Below are 16,583 nucleotides of genomic sequence, written 5' to 3' on the forward strand. Positions count from 1 at the left end.
AGAGGGGCTTAGAATTTAAGAAAAAAATCACTGCCAGACTCTGCCTCTGCTTATGTAACAGATAATGAAACATGGAGCTGCTGCTCACATACTCCCTCACTAATAAGTTTGAGAGAGACTTTTCTCTTGTTTAGACTTAAATATCTTAAATAGATTCTTGCATTTCAGACAGAAGAAATTAACAGGGCAGGGCATTTGGTGAATTGTTTTATCTTCTTAAAGACAGAGGAGAAGGACAATCAATTTCTTAACATGTGTCAGAACTTAGCTAATTATACCGATGAACAAAACTGGCCACAGTGTAAAGGAACTGTTCCTGGAAGTTGATTCTTGCCACAGGACTTTTAATATCTATCCAAAGACTTGGTACTTTATTAGCAATATCTGTGTTCAGTAGTCAGCAAATCTTCAGTCATTCTTGTTCATAGCTGAGACCATTTGAGAAGTCAAAAATTTGAGAAGTTACTTATTCATATACTATCTTATGGTTCAGAATAGATTCATTCATTTTTCTTTAGTTCCTTGTAATTCTTCAGTGGACGGGGTATCTACATTTTGTCAGTGAAAAAATAGAGACTCTGAAAAATTAAGTGAGCTGTATGAAATGTTACTTTATGGTGGGAAATATTTTTTATGTGTTTTATTGAATATTGGGTTTGGGTATTTAATATTCTGTAAGAATGTGATTTTTGTCACATTTAAGAGTGGCATTTCTTATATTCACAGTGTTGTACAGCCATCACCTCTGCCTAGTTCCCTAACGCTTTCATCACTGCAGAGGGAAACCCCACACTCATGAAGCAATTGCCCTCCATTCCCCCCCGCCCCCACCACCATGAGTTTATTATGTTCCAGCTTTGGATTTGCCTATGCTGGATATTCCATGTTCGTGGAATCATATAAAATGTGCTCTCTTATGACCGTCTTCTTTCATTTAGTGTATTTTTGAGATTCATCCACATTATAACATATTTCAGTACTTTTTTTTAATGGCTGAATAGTATTCTGTTGTGTGTCTGTACCATGATTTGCTTATCCATTTATCCAGTGGTGGACATGGCTGGGCTGTTTCCACCTTCTGGCTGTTGTCAGTAGTGTTGCTAGAGTGTACCTGTTTGTGTTTGAGTGCCTGTTTTCCATAGTATGATTTTTGAGCCCTACGGATGGTCTCTGAGGTTATCTAGTTCCTTGCTACTTGGGGAGTAGTATGGATGCCAGCAGCTTGAGTGTCACCTAAGAGCTGTTTAGAAATGGAAGTCTCAGGCCCACTCCACACCTGCTAAATTAGAATCTGCATTGCCGCAAGATCCAGGCGATTCATATGCACACTGAAGTTTGAGAACTTCAGTTCTGGTGGTGATCTAGTCAGTCTTTGGACCAGCTACTTTGCTTATGTGTAGTATTTATTTTAATTAATCAGGAAATGTAATTTTCTTAAATGTCAGTCCAAGAAAATCTTCATTAGAGCCCAGGATTCCTGTGGATGGTATAACTTACTACTCATGCCCTTTTGCCACTCTGGAAAACCAGTTAGAGGGTCAGTAGAACAGCTGGTAAACTTCTAGGAGACAACATTGAGTGTTGGCTAGCTTTCATTCAGCTTTAGAAGCAAGTGGTTATTAACTCATAGATCTGTGGAAATCCTTATTTTTAAAATATAGAAATCATAGAGTTATCAGCCTTTTGAGTTATTCTGTAGTAACTAAAATTTTCTAACTTGGATCACTTTGGGCCACAGAAGGCCTAGAATCCATGCATATTCTCTATTCCATTTTGAATATCTGCCCCCAAATTAATATTTTAAAGTTCATAGTCAATTAAAATCCCTCTAATTGTGACTGTATTTTTAAATGTATATTCTTGTGACTTTCAGTGTAGATTATAATTGCATAGCTGAAATTCATTAAATATATATTGTTGGGCCAATCCATGGGATAGGTAATATTGGCCCGTCAGAGGCTTTCTTTGCCGACCACATCTTGAAAATCACTAGTTTGAGGCACAGTGATTTAGAAGTGATTATGGAAATAATGTGTGTATATTTATGTATGTACCCATTTTTTACCCCAAGATTTAGGATTTCAAAAACTGGATTTACACTTATTTCCTAGAGATGTATATACATCAGGCACTAAAAGGGTTCTGGATACTCTGGGTGCTGTCCTGTTAGCTGCGTGGATAATTACAACTTGGCTATAAGCTAGAGTCAGGGGTGGGCTAGAAAGGACTGATACCATTCCAGCAAGGTTATAGGTGGCTCTGCAGGAATGTCTGGTCTTTTCTGACTCTATTTATTCTGAGTTGACCTTTAATGGACAGTAAGAACTGAATGCTATATATATCATCATTAGTATTAGACACAAGTTGGATTTGGCCAAACTGGTTTTGTTTTATTTTATTTTATTTTTTTAAAGATTTTATTTACTTATCAGTCAGAGAGAGAGAGCACAAGCAGGGGGTGTGGCAGGTAGAGGGAGAAGCAGGCTCCTCGCTGAGCAAGGAGCCCAACGCAGGACTCCATCCCAGAAGCCTGGGATTATGACCTGAGCCGAAAGCAGACGCTCAACCAACTGAGCCACCCAGATGTCCCACTTGTGGGTGTTTTTTAATAGACTTTTATTTTACCTTTTTTAGCCTCTTCATCCTTCCTAAATCAGGCTGCTATGTATAATTTTGGAGCTGTAGAAAGCTCAGAGATCATCTTAATTCTGTGGGTCTGTCCCCCAACTACACATTTGAATTGCCTGGGGAATTCAGTAAAAGTACTTATTTGGGGGCACCTGGGTGGCCCAGTCAGTTAAGCATCTGCCTTCGGCTCAGGTCATGATCCCGGAGTCCTGGCATCGAGTCCCACATCAGGCTCCCTGCCCAGCGAGGAGTCTGCTTCTCCCTCTGCCCTTCACCCTGCTCGTGCTTGCTCGCTCGCTCTCTCAAATGAGTAAATAAAATCTTAAAAAGATAAAATAAAAAATAAAAGTACTTATTTGGGAGCACTAGAATCTCCCCAGAGATTCTGACTTAATTGGTCTGGATGGGTATATTTTTAAAACTCCCGAAGTGATTCTGAGGTCTGCCATCCAAAGGTAGAGTCTGATCAACTTCCTCGTGAATAGGGGGGCCTGCTTTATGACTTGATTCTAACAAATAGAATGTAGTGGACAGGGCGCCTGGGTGGCTCAGATGGTTAAGTGTCTGCCTTCAGCTCAGGTCATGATCCCAGAGTCCTGGGATTGAGTCCCACGTCGGGCTCCCTGCTCAGCGAGGAGCCTGCTTCTCCCTCTGCCTCTGCCCCTCTCTCTCCCTCTCTCTGTCTCTCTTGAATAAATAAATAAAAATCTTAAAAAAAAATGTAGTGGACCTGAATTATACTGTGTAATAGGTGAGATTAGGTTAGAAATGGCAGTATAACTTCTGACTCTTGGGATGCTTGCCCCTGGCACCCAGCCACCATGTTGTGAGGAAGCCCGGGCCATGTGTTAGGTATTCCAACTCGCAGCCCCAGGGAGGCCCTGACAACCAGCATCAACTGCCACACACAGGAGTGAGCAAGTATGAAGAGGATCCCAGTCCTTAGCCTCTGAGCCACCCAGCCAATGTCAGACCTCATGCAACTTGCAGATTCATGAGCAAAATCAATGGTGGTGGTGTTTTAAGCGTCTAAGCTAGGGGATGGTTTGCTATGTAGCAATAGATAACCAGACAAGTAATAGAATATTAAAGAATTTTAAACATTCATTCATGTTTACACAGCTTCTAATACCTTAACATTTTGTATGTGTATTACTTTTCAGTCTTTGGCACTGCATTCATATTTTATGGTTGTGTTAATAGCATGTATATATAGTTTCGTATCCATATTTTCTTTTGGGATTTTTGTCGGCCATTTTTAATAGGTAATCTTCATAAAGATGATTAAAACTGCATATCCTCTTGGTGCATGCCGTACCTATCCCTGTGCTTTCGGCAGAACTCAGCAAGCCCTGGCTTAACAGCTAGTTTCCCATAATTAGTGCATCCTGTATAGAAGAACCTCGGTATCCCTGCCAAGGGGAGAATATGGGTGGGTCCGTGTCTTCTCAGTTCCCTGTCCTGGAAGACTTGACTCCGTGTAGGTCCTCTCAGTGCTGAGTTGCAGCAGATATCCGTGTGCAGAGGGCAGCAGTGTTCTTTAAAAGTGTTTTTGTTTTCTTAATGTTTGTGCTTCAGATTTACCCTCAATACAGTGATGATGATAATATTTGGGGTAGAAGTCCTGGGAGTGGCTTTCCACTGAGTTGAGAATGATTTGGAAAAGAAGAAAGTAGAAAGCCTGGAAATAGATGGAAAGAAATGACCTGGGTGATTTTGCCTCATGGGTAGCAAGGGCTCGATCAGTTCAGAGACCATTGTAAACGTTACAGCAATTGTAAACATGATGCTGGAGAGTCCCAGAAAGTGGTAGTTTTGAGGAAATTGAAGAGGCTGTACAGTGGGAGTGGCATGAGTTTTTGAGTCAGTGGTCCTTAGCTTGAAATCCAGGGCTTTTCGATGAGCTCTGAAACTTGACCTTAGTCATCAGACTTTCCCCATGTGCTTCCTCATCTACAGAGTGGAAGTCGTAACCCCTGCTTCATGTGCTTGTAGTGGAAGCGGTCATGTCAACCAGGCATGTCCTCCCTACTCCAGCAAGAAGGGTGACTTTAACAGAACCCTGACGAGCTGAGAGTATGGACTGAAGAAGGTGAGAATATGACTCCGGCAGGGAAGGTGATGGGAAGTAGTTGTAGGTTGTATCTTTTCACATGGAGATCTTGATGGAGAGAAATACTGGGAGTTAAATTGCAGCCCTTAGCGACTGCCTGCTAAGTGCAAGACCTTCTATCAGACTCTGCTGGAGTGAGAACATGGGTACGTTCTGGCTCCTGTTCCTCAAGGTATTTACAGTCTAGTAAGAAAGACAAGTATATGCATAGGTAACTAATTCACAATTGGATGCTAATTCAGATACACCGGGAAAGATGAACTCTGCAGGAATTGGGTAGGTAACATTTCATAGAAGAGTTTGCATTTGAATTGGATCTTAAAAAGGAAAAGGCATTCTAGAAGCACGGGTGAGAAAATACAGTCTTGTTTAGTAACGGTACATAGCCTAGTGGAGCAAAAATATTGGGTGCACGGAGGGAGTGAGGTCGATTATAGAAGCAAATGTTTCTTTAGGCATCGAAAAGCCATTGAAGTTTTTTTGAGCCAGGAAGTGACATGATCAGACTGGCAGCATGTGTCTGGGTGGCTTGAAGGGAGGAAAGAGCAGTTGAATTGCCTTTGCATTAATACAGGCAAGAGAATAAGCTAGAGAGCAAAGGTTCTGACATCACCCGGGAGGCAGCTGTGAAAGAGCCCCCTTTCAGGGGAGGAGCGAGAGGACTTGGTGACAGATGGGAAGCTTGAAAGCTTGGTGAGCAGTGCCACAGGAGGAGGGCCGGAGGGAGGGGAGCACTTTCGGGGTTGGGAGGTGTGCCGCCTTTAATTTGCAACATGCTGGTGAGGGCTGGTCGGACTTGCATGGGAGATGACCAGCAGGCGCTCGGGAATGTGAGGTTGGCACTTCAGTGAAGTGAAGACTTGCAGATCTGCTAGTAGCTACTTAGTGGTCACAGCTGAGGCAGAGAGAGAAAAGAGAGTTGTTCAAAGAGGTAGTGTGTGCAGGGGAATAGAGTTACTAGATGATGAGAGCCTGAATTTTCTAAGGGTCTCGTTCTTGGGGTATACATGGTTAGTTCATGGGACAGTGCAGTGAGGGCTGACTGAGAAGGAGGCAGTTTCTGCTGAGATTAGGTTGCGAAGTCCGTTAGATGTGACTTGTGATTAATTCCTAAATTGCAGTGTTCAGAAGAATGAGTAACTAGCAAAAGTACACATTGTACCCTCTGCCTTTCTTGGAGCTGGGCCTGCCTTTCACCTGCCAGGGTCTGCCTTGGTTTAATGTTACCTAAGAGTGCAGCATCGTTAATGCCCTTAACCGGGCTCTTCTCTGTCTAGGAGAAGCTGAGACGAGAATAATTGAGTAATCTGATGCTAACTAGCACGGTAAATGGCATCGCATGTCAGGGGAAGGAGAGGAGGGTTATAGGAATGAACTCTGAACCTAGGATTCTCCCTTTATTCTGGATCTTCTGAAAGTAACCACTCAGAGAAGCCAGCTGGGGAGTTACAAGACATTGCTCCTGTGCAGTGCCCCTTTCCTTCAGTCTTCTCCGCAGGGCCAAAGCGATTCAGTTCTCCAATCAGGCTCTCCTCCTGAACAGGCTCTTCCCAGCTAACAGCCAGGTCCCTCCGGCCTTGCGACTGGACAGTTCTCTCCTAAACACAGAAGCATTTTGTAATGTACCTGAAGTGTGAAAAAGCGAAGCTAGATGCACAAAGCAGGAGGGCAAGGCGATGTTGATGGCAGCTCTGCGACAGAGCTAGAAGATGTAGGGTCTCATTTACCCTGTACCTTTCCAGTTAAAACACCTCGGCCATCTTGAATTTTGCAACGAGGCAGTTCTCACAGACTTAAATTCTAGTGCTCAAGAGGCTTGATGTCATATATGAACGGCCTATTGCAGCCTCATCTGAGTATCAGACTTGTCAGTACACAACCACGTTCTTCTGATTCCGTCTATGCCTGCTGTACCAGTGCGGTCTTGGCCACAATGGAAAACCCCAAACTCCAGTTGAGTGGCCTGTGTTTGTATGTCAGGCTTGCTATAAGCTCTCTTGCCCCTATTACCCTCTTCCCTAGATGGAATTCCCAGGCGGAGTCTACCTTCCTCCATTGTAGGCATTTCTTTTACGTTTTTTTCTAGAAAAGATCATCCATGCATAGAGCCAAGAAACATCAGTGCTAAATATCCGAAGTATAGAAAATGGGCTATGTGGGTTTTCTTGCCTTAGACCTCTTCTGAGTGGGTGACTCTAAGCTGTCTTTTTTTCTTAGACAGTGGTGTTTGAAGAAATTTCTAGACGAGGTCAGGTCACTGATTAAACTCATGTCCTGCTTTTGGCTCTGCTGGACCGTCCAGAGCAGTCTTGCTGATACTTGAGTCTCTGCCAGCAGAATCTACGCCAAATGCTTTGGTCTGTGTGGGTTTTGCTGCATCACAGAATGATAGGGTTCTCTCTCACCTTGCGTAACTGTGGAAACAGGTTTGAAAAGACACCTTTTAAAATTTCTATTTCTTTGACTTGCCATGGACATAACTTTTTTTTTTTTTTTTAGATTTTATTTATTTGACAGAGAGATACACAGCGAAAGAGGAAACACAAGCAGGAGGGAGTGGGAGAGGGAGAAGCAGACTCACCACTGAGCAGGGAGCCCGATGCGGGACTCGATCCCAGGATCCCGGGATCATGACCTGAGCCGAAGGTGCTCAGATGCTTAACGACTGAGCCACCCAGGCGCCCCTGGACATAACTTTTTATGCAGTGATAACATATTCCAGTTAGGGATAAGTGAGCTCGTTTTCACCTCTCATTATGGGATAGTGGGAGAGACCCTGGCTCACTGTAGTTAGATGGGTGTTAAGGAAGAGAGGCTCTAGGAAGAGGCTTCTCTTCTAGATCTCTTCTAGAGTCCATTAGTATTTCAGTCACAGTGAGGACAGTTAGGGTGTTTTGCAGTTTCCGAAGTTCTGTCACATATATGATCTCATTTGATCCTAAGCAACCCCGTGAAGCAGAAGGTTGATGTACCATCAGTCCTATTTTGTAGATAGAAAAGAGTGTTGGGATAAGTTGCTTAAGGGACTTAGCATAAGTGTTCAGTTAGATTTTTTTTTTTTAATCTCCATATGGTGTTTTTGTTTAACACTATGCCCTTCTATATCATGTTGTGGGGTCCTCCTATTACAAGGCTACTCAGAGGTGGATGGACAGTCTAGACATGTATATTATTTAAATACTCAAAAACTAAAACTGTTGCTTCTGGAATAATTTGGGGGGTAGGCAGCATCAGGTGGTAGGCAGTTGCTGAAAGGATGCTTGATTTTGCTGTTTGTGAATAGCTGCTGTTTGGCAGTGAAGAAGAAACACGAGAGGTCTAGTACCGTCAGCTAGTGATTTCCTTAGGTGCCCTGAAGACAGACTTAGGCAGAGAACCTAGGCCCAAGAAATTTACCCAAGCTTCTTGAGACTCTAGGCCTTTACTGTAGGTGACTCATCTTTTGTTCCTTGTCATCAAGGAGGGGGACTGCTCTAGAAGGAGGCGGCTTTGACTTTCCTTTTAGAGTGAGTGCTTTCTCAGCTACAGTCCCATCTCAGGTGACTGGGATTGAGGCTTTCTTAGAATGGAAATGGAGTCATTTGCTGTATGAAGAAGGATCCCCTTCTATGTGTTGCCGTTTCTCCCCACAGTGGGCCACCTTGAGGATGGAGAGAGGTGCCAAGGAGAAAAACCACCAACTTTACAAGCCCTATACCAATGGTAAGACCGGCTCTTCCTCCTTATCCCAAACAGTCCCTTTGAAACATGTTCCTAAGTGCTTTTAATTCCACACATACTCTTCACTATATCAAAGGGAGGATATGGACTCTGAATATTTTTTAATGATTTTTATTTATTGATTTATTTATTGAGAGAGAGAGTGTGGGCGGGGGGAGGACCAGAGGGAGAACGAGAAGCAGACTCCGTGCTAAGCACAGAGACCAATGAGGGGTTCGATCCCAGGACCCTGAGATCATGACCTGAGCTGAAACCAAATAATTGTGTGCTTACCTGACTGAGCCACCCAGGCGCCCCTGGACTCTGAGTATTTTTAACATGCTTCCTTCCAGCATGCTGCTTGACATGGATATTCTCGTTTGCAGGAATCATTGCAAAAGATCCCACTTCACTAGAAGAAGAGATCAAAGAAATTCGTCGAAGTGGTAGTAGTAAGGCTCTGGATAATACTCCAGAGTTTGAGCTCTCTGACATTTTCTACTTTTGCCGGAAAGGAATGGAGACCATTATGGATGATGAGGTGACAAAGAGATTCTCAGCAGAGGAGTTGGAGTCCTGGAACCTGCTGAGTAGAACCAACTATAACTTCCAGTACATCAGCCTTCGGCTCACCGTCTTATGGGGGTTAGGAGTGCTGATTCGCTATTGCTTCCTTCTGCCACTCAGGTGAGGGCAGGCTGGATGGGGATTAAAGGCCTGGGCTGCTGCTGCTGCCTAAGCCCAAGGCGTGGTTGGCCTCTCTGCATTGCTCTGCTTTGCTTTCCCATTTTAGAAAGGAGCATGGTTTGATTCTGTCACTGGCCAGTCCATCTGACTCTTGGAAGGGTACGCTGGGGTTATCTTTTAAAGGCCCTTGGATTCTCTGCATATCAGACAGAAATCGTGGGGTTTCTTAAAATCAGACTGCTTGTCTAGATGGCCTAAACAGGGACAGGGAACATGGTGTACTTTCTGGCCACTCTTCCCTGGGCATGGCTGATGCTTTCCTGCAAGCTTGCCGCTCTAATACAGAGGCAATATTGAACTCTTGGTTTTTCTGTACCACGTGCTGTTCTGAGTATGCCTTGCTGGCTGCCGGTACCTTCAGGCTCTACTTCCTATTGCTCCACAGAGAAGCTCTGCTTCCGCCAGGGTGTGGAGCCAAAGGGAAGGGTGAGACAGCAGGACAGCAGGTGCCTGAGGGCAGAGCGGCCAACAGTAGGCTTTTCCATCTTTCTGGCTGCCTCATGGCTGAGGAGATAGCATCTGCTGAGAGCCAAATCCATAGCTCACTGTCAGTTTGGAATTAAAAGGATTTCTGCTCTCTTTTCTAGATGAAACTTACCTGGATCCTAGGTGATCAGATGGTCTTGGGGTTGGTTTTCATGACGCTCACTTTCATCTTCACATGTTCCAGTCTATCTGTAGTGCAAGGATTTGTTTGCTGTGTTTTCACGTGTCGTCTTCTTACAGGATAGCTCTTGCTTTTACTGGGATTAGCCTTCTGGTGGTAGGCACGACCGTGGTGGGATACCTGCCAAACGGGAGGTGAGTGGTTTACAAGAGTCCGTGCTGGAGGGTACTTAGTTCTGCAATGGTGGCTCCAGCCAGGCCACTCCTCTGGGGACAGCCAGACCCACGGCATCTTATATAGATAAGTTAACCCATTGATAACAGTGGCGTCAGCATTAAGATTGTATTTTTCACCAGTCACACACTTCCCATTTTAAAGACAAGGGAGGAACCTCACAGCCGTGGAGTCCAGGGCCAGCAGATTTTTTTTTTTTTTTTTAAGATTTTATTTATTTGACAGAGACACAGCAAGAGAGGGAACACAAGCAGAGGGATTGGGAGAGGGAGAAGCGGGCTCCTTGCCCTGCGGGGCTCGATCCCAGGACCCTGGGATCTTGACCTGAGCCGAAGGCAGATGCCTAGTGACTGAGCCACCCAGGCGCCCAGGTCCAACAGATTTTACAGCATTTAATTTAGTTTTGAGCATTCTGCTGTGTTGATAAATTGGTAAAAGGAAAAGAAATATAGGTAGGGTTTTTTTTGTGGAGAAATTTGTTCCTCCTGGAAGTTCTGGGGCTAGCTCTCTTCTTCCCTGGGCTGGTGAGGTTAGACTCTGTCCTTGGAAAGGAAAGGAATCGAGGAGGCTCACCTTTGCTGGAAATTTGAGGGCTATAAATTCTAAACCCAGTCACTTCAGTGAATATAAGCACTTCTTGTCATTTCTCTGTTTCCTCATTACATAGGCATAAAGACACTTGTACACCATAGAGTTTTACCATATGCAGTAATATTTATAAAAACATCTGCAGTCGTAAAGGGCTGTAGGCAGTGATAGTTACATTGTTAGAGGCCGTAACTTTTCCTGACTTCCTATGTATGAAGTAAAAATAAAAATCTTCGTCCTGTCCCACCAGGTTTAAGGAGTTCCTGAGTAAACATGTTCACTTAATGTGTTACCGGATCTGTGTGCGAGCCCTGACAGCCATCATTACCTACCACGACAGGTGAGGGCACTTTGCATGACACGGCGAAATGGCATTGGCCAGCGAGGGCTCTTCTGAGCTCTCAGAGCCCATGAGGTGGGTGAGGTAAGGGCTGAGTTCCAGATCAGTTGTTTCACATGGATTTTCTTGTTTTGCGTTCTTTTTTAAACACAGGGAAAACAGGCCTAGAAACGGTGGCATCTGTGTGGCCAATCACACCTCTCCAATTGACGTCATCATTTTGGCCAGTGATGGCTATTATGCCATGGTAAGATCATTTTCTGTTGCTTTCTTGGGTAAGTAAGAGCTTTAGAATGCTCAGGGCTGGGGGATGCTTCTGGACCCTTCAGAAAGCTCTTACTTAGGAATATAAACATGGAAACATGTTTTTACACACGGGCTCCAATCTAGATTGTCGCCTCTGTTTGTGTTGCTTTGAAAAATCCTTGGGACTTTGATAGGGGGTATTCTGAGCAGGGTAATAACTAAGAGTGTGGTTGGAGATTAGACTTTGGATGTTTAGGCAGACCATGGGAGGGGGTGAAGGACAGGGAAGAAGGATTTGAAAGGACTGGGTTCAAGGGCATTGGAGAATTTGCCCAGGAAAAGCATTTTTACACAAGGTATTATTTCTTCATTATTTCTTTTTTGGGTGTTCAGCTATGTTTTTAATGATGTATCTTTGATATCACTGAATAATAAAAGGCAAAATTTAAGATTCAGAGAGTCTAATAATGGTTTCTTAATAGTGAGAAACCTATGCTTGTCAAAATGTTAGAGGGTGAGAGGTTGGGGTACTTTCCTTTTGGGATCTGGGGCTGTCTCCACAGAGTGGGGGATTTGTGTGAGGATGGCTTCACTCCCGGTTATTTCTTTCTGTGAGATTAGGTGGGTCAAGTGCACGGGGGACTCATGGGTGTGATTCAGAGAGCCATGGTGAAGGCCTGCCCGCACGTCTGGTTTGAGCGTTCTGAAGTGAAAGATCGCCACCTGGTGGCTAAAAGGTAAATCCACAAAATGCTGTTGCTCTGTATGACCAGTTAGAACGAATGCGTTTTAGGGGTAGTTATCCCTCCACCGTAGAATCATAGCGTCTCCTACACTGAGCCTGTACTGCTTTCATAATAAAACGTTTTTTCCCCCTAAGATATGGAATATAAGAAGGTATAGAAACCTTGGTATTATTTGCCAAGTTAGTAATCTCTCAACCTTTTTCCTTCCTTCTACTTCTTGTAATAAACCACATATGAACTTTTAAGGCTATTTGAAATATCAAGGTGAACTCATTATCACAAATAAAAACAAACTTAAGGCAGTGGAAAAAAGGTAGAGCTGGTGTACATAATGGCAAGAGCTTTGCAGGAAACCGAGAGGAATGAAGACTCAGCTGAGACCATCTTCTACAGGGACAGGTGAACCTGCCCCGGATTCCCTTTACTGCATCTCTCAGGGACAGTGCTAAGCCAGGTGGACTGGTAGGTTTAACCCAGCACGGCTGTCAGGAAGTCCAGAAATCCAGTAACAAGTGTTTATTGAGGGTGCTGTTAGCAAGGCCCTGCGGCAGGCACATCCTTTAGGTCGTCCCACGTCTGAGCAGTGTCCTCTACATAGACCTTAATACTTAACTGAACAGCTGGATTAGTTAAATAGTCATCTGATTCTCCCTGTCTGTATAAGTTTTGTCTTTATGAGATTCAGACTGTGGGTTTATAAAAGATCATATTTGTTAACTTGCTTTCATACGCCATCCGGTGTGACATCTGCATAGCTTATTTATAAGTGCATTTTGATGATGGATGTAAGGCTGTCTGAACCTTTGTTTTCTTTTTCCCTTCCAAAGGCTGACTGAGCATGTGCAGGATAAAAGCAAGCTACCCATCCTCATCTTCCCAGAGGGTAAGAAGGGGTCGATCCCTGTAGAGAGCTTCTGTGTGGGAGGGTCCAGAGGCCATGCAGGATGGTTTTATCCTGTTTGAAGAGCCATTAGAAGAATTTTTCTTAATACATTCAGTTCTTAAACTCCTAATCTCTGAGGTAAAAGGACCAAAAGAAATTGCATTTTACTCTCCTGTGTTTTAGGAACCTGCATCAATAATACATCAGTGATGATGTTCAAGAAGGGAAGTTTTGAAATTGGAGCCACGGTTTACCCCGTTGCTATCAAGGTACAAGACCTCTGAGGACGCATGTGGTCATTGTCACAGCTGCCATGAATGGGACACAGCAAGAGAAAGGGGAGGAAGAAGGTGGTGTCACCGGTCAGCGGGTCGGTCCTCCGGTGGAGCAGCTTGGGCCGGGCTAGTGTGGGTAGAGCGTGCCAGAGGAGGAGAAAGGAATTGTTCACGGTTCACAGCCCACTAGAAGGGACAGGGGAGTGTCCGAATGAGAACCAGCCCGTTCTGGCCCACACCTTGCTGCCATCACCAGATTCAGGAAATGGCAAACTCTTTCACAAGCTTTGCATGTTGTCCCCCGCTTATGACATCTTCATAAACCTTCCAGGAGTGGAAGGTAGTCCACTTGAAGAGGAGGCTTGCTGCAGGGAGTGGGGGTATGGTCCAGCTGGATGTGTACATTTGGTGGAGAGGTGAGCATGAATGGCTACAGATGTGTCCTTGATCCTGAAGGAAGAAACAGCTCCACTGCTCTGTGGTGCAGTATCATTGTAAATACCAGGAACTATGGATGAAATGAGATGCATCTTAAGAGCTTGTCCAGGCTGTCCCCCACCATTTAGGAACTTGTACTTCAAACTCACTGGGAAGATGGGATTCAGTTAGTTTCCTCTCTCCGCCTTTACATCCATCTGGTTTTATAAATCCGTACATTGTACTATTTCTAAAAGAATGTTATGACATTATTACTTCTAAACACTACAGGCTGTTGTCAGTGTGTTTAGTGCTTACGTTGAAATCTCAGATCAGGGTAGAACAGCAAGTACGTTTGTGCCAGTTCTACTTAAAATTTAGTCTCCACCCTTCCGCAAGGGTCTGCGTGTTGTCTGCAGAGCATTCTGTGGAAAGAATCAGCGTCACTTAGCACGGCCAGTGCAGTGGAGGAAGAGGGGTCTGTCTTGCGGAAACATGCTTACCAGCACTCCCCTTTGCCAGGGAGGCCGAGCACTGGGGCAGGAGTGGTAGATGCATGCTAGCTGGAGGAGAACTGGCTGACCCATGGGTCAGGGCTGCCCAGGCCTCCTATTGAGGGTACTGTCTCTGGGAACAGCACGAAAGAGAACAGTCTGTTAGTGGTGTCTGCCATGGGAGGAGAGCTGGGGAGTGGTGTCTGTGTCTCCCACATCCCATCCTGCATTTCAGTATCCAGTGCACCCCATACATGGGCATTAAAAACATTATTAGAAGAGGCCCTTCCTTACTGTTTGCTCCAGAACGTCAGTTCCTTTGTAGCTGTATCAGCATCCCCTGGAGGGACTGGGAAAATGGTGTTTCTGAACTTGCATTTCTAACCTGTTCTGGGGTGCTCCAGATGGGCTGGTTGGGAACCACACTTGGGGAGCCCTGCTGTGGAGCAGTGGTTCTTAAACAGTTTTGAAACATGTACCCTTAGGCCAGTTATGGCTCCTCTCCAAAGAAAAAGGCATGTCAGCTTTACATATAATTTCACTCTGTCCACAGATTTATTTAAGCCCACTTAGGATTAAGAACTGCTCTACAACAACTTTGCTAGTTTTTGTAAGGCCTTCATTGGTAACCAGATTTGGATAACCTTAGCAGTTTCAAGGCTCTTAATATATTTCCACCAAAATTAGGCCATTATTTGATTTTGAGAAATTTATTGCAGTTTTCAGTTTCTGCCTTCTTTTTCTCTCTACGGTGTCAGCCCAGCATGGAACAGAGATTCAGCTCTAAACAAAGGGCTCTCGCATTTGATGTCAAATATTTTATCCATATAGTACTTTATAAAATATAACACCATTTTCTTCAAAACATAAGTATTAGTTTCTGTTTAAAACTCATTCTTCTCCCTTATTTCCCTTTGCTATTATAATGTAAGCTCACGGAACTTTCTGTAGTTAAATCTAAATTTCTTAGTTTAGTCTGTAATTTAATCTAAATGTCTTCCTTCCTGTGCGGTCAGGTCCACGGCTAGGCATAATTATCAGAAACTGTGAACAGTTTCTGTTCTGAGAATCATTAAATCTAGGCTTGAGGAGCCTGAAAGATCCTGTGGTTCACACCCAGCCCCACTCCGTCAAGGGCGACTCCCCGCAGCATCCCTGCCGGTGCTCCTCTCAGCTTCTCCAGGGAGAGGGCGTTTCTCACACCGTTAGCAGCTTGCTCCTGCGCGGTCTCTCTTGCCATTCCATCTCCTTTTCTTTTTCTGGTCCTCGTCTTTGCCTGAGGCCGTGCGTGTGATAGCCCCTCAGACATTTGCTAGCAGGTTCGGGACACTCCGTTCCGGAATTCTCTTTGAGAACTCAGTTCCTTTTGTTGCTTCTTACGTAACTTCCTCACCTCTCCCCCACTGCTTACCTGCCGCTTAGATTTCTCTTCTAGTGGGTGAGATTGCGGGTCACAGCTTCAGCCATGTTGCCCACAAAATGCAGCCTTCGCTTGCATTAGAGTCGCTGGCAAAAGAAAGTTTCTGGTGAGCCTGCTGCTTGTGCGTGGCGGAGGCCTCGTGAACTGTCCTGCGCACCTGAAGTGCGCTGAAGAATGCTGGTGCCGCGATCAGACCAGAGCCTCTTGCTCACAGTTAGCTTTGTTCGTGGTGTCATCACAGAAGTGTATCAGAAGCTTTGTCATTGTTTTCTCCTTGGTCAGGGGCACCAGAAATGATATTAAAAAGTTGGTATCTTTGGGTGAGGTACATGTAGAAGTATGGATGAGTGAATGAGGCAGTGTTGGAGATAGGTGAAGCACGTGTGGTGGAATGTTCTAATGGTCAAATCTGGGGAATGGTGGTAGGAGAGTATCTTCTTCTCTCCGGTTTGGGATATGCTTCAACATGTTAATAATTACATACACCTATGAGTGAGGAAGACGTGAAAAGGGTCAAAGAGGGAGCTCATTTGTTTAAGGAAAGCAATTTGGGGAGTCCTCCCTGATGATCTACAGCAGAATCTTGAGCCCATCGGGAGGTTCATGTTGCTAGAGGTCAGAACTGCCCGGGCATAGAATTACTTCAGAAGTGTTCGTGCAGGGGTCTGAGAGCGGCTTTCTGGAACTGATACTGCCCCAGGTGATGCAGTCACAAAAGTTGCTGGCGACACCCACGTTTTATTAGAACTACTGACTTCTTATCATCCAGTTTTCCATTGCTTTTCAGTATGATCCTCAATTTGGTGATGCCTTCTGGAACAGCAGCAAGTACGGGATGGTGACGTACCTGCTGAGAATGATGACCAGTTGGGCCATTGTCTGCAGCGTTTGGTACCTGCCTCCCATGACCAGAGAGGTGGGTACTCACACCGTGCAGAGGTCTTGGCTTCCTTCTGTGTGACTCCAGTCTGTGTTGAGTGGTCTCATTTATTCTTTCTTACAGACAGATGAAGATGCCGTCCAGTTTGCAAATAGGGTGAAATCCGCCATTGCCAGGCAGGGGGGCCTCGTGGACCTGCTGTGGTGAGTCAGAGCCAGGTTTTATGTGCAGAGTCTAGCAGGATGTGAATGTCTGAAGCAGATGCT

At 44.8% G+C, this 16,583-nt stretch overlaps 1 protein-coding gene across 8 annotated transcripts in view; it reads left to right on the plus strand.

Moving 5' to 3' along the window:
* The window catches only part of GPAT4 (glycerol-3-phosphate acyltransferase 4), a 34,371-nt gene that overhangs the window by 14,898 nt on the left and 2,890 nt on the right, over window positions 1-16,583 (plus strand). For 6 of the 8 annotated variants that reach the window (XM_073902533.1, XM_025886150.2, XM_025886149.2 and 3 more), the window contains 10 exons: window positions 8,374-8,443; window positions 8,827-9,127; window positions 9,914-9,988; window positions 10,867-10,956; window positions 11,110-11,203; window positions 11,824-11,939; window positions 12,776-12,831; window positions 13,015-13,100; window positions 16,225-16,353; window positions 16,441-16,520. In XM_073902533.1, coding sequence (XP_073758634.1) covers window positions 8,374-8,443; window positions 8,827-9,127; window positions 9,914-9,988; window positions 10,867-10,956; window positions 11,110-11,203; window positions 11,824-11,939; window positions 12,776-12,831; window positions 13,015-13,100; window positions 16,225-16,353; window positions 16,441-16,520 — 1,097 coding nt within the window. The remainder of the gene's footprint in view (window positions 1-8,373; window positions 8,444-8,826; window positions 9,128-9,913; window positions 9,989-10,866; window positions 10,957-11,109; window positions 11,204-11,823; window positions 11,940-12,775; window positions 12,832-13,014; window positions 13,101-16,224; window positions 16,354-16,440; window positions 16,521-16,583) is intronic. The other 2 variants (XM_073902534.1, XM_073902535.1) reach the window with 2 other exon arrangements.

Source organism: Callorhinus ursinus, unplaced genomic scaffold (genome assembly GCF_003265705.2).
Source record: "Callorhinus ursinus isolate GAN/ISIS: 27379988/994484 unplaced genomic scaffold, GSC_fseal_2.0 scaffold17, whole genome shotgun sequence".
NCBI lineage: Eukaryota > Metazoa > Chordata > Mammalia > Carnivora > Otariidae > Callorhinus > Callorhinus ursinus.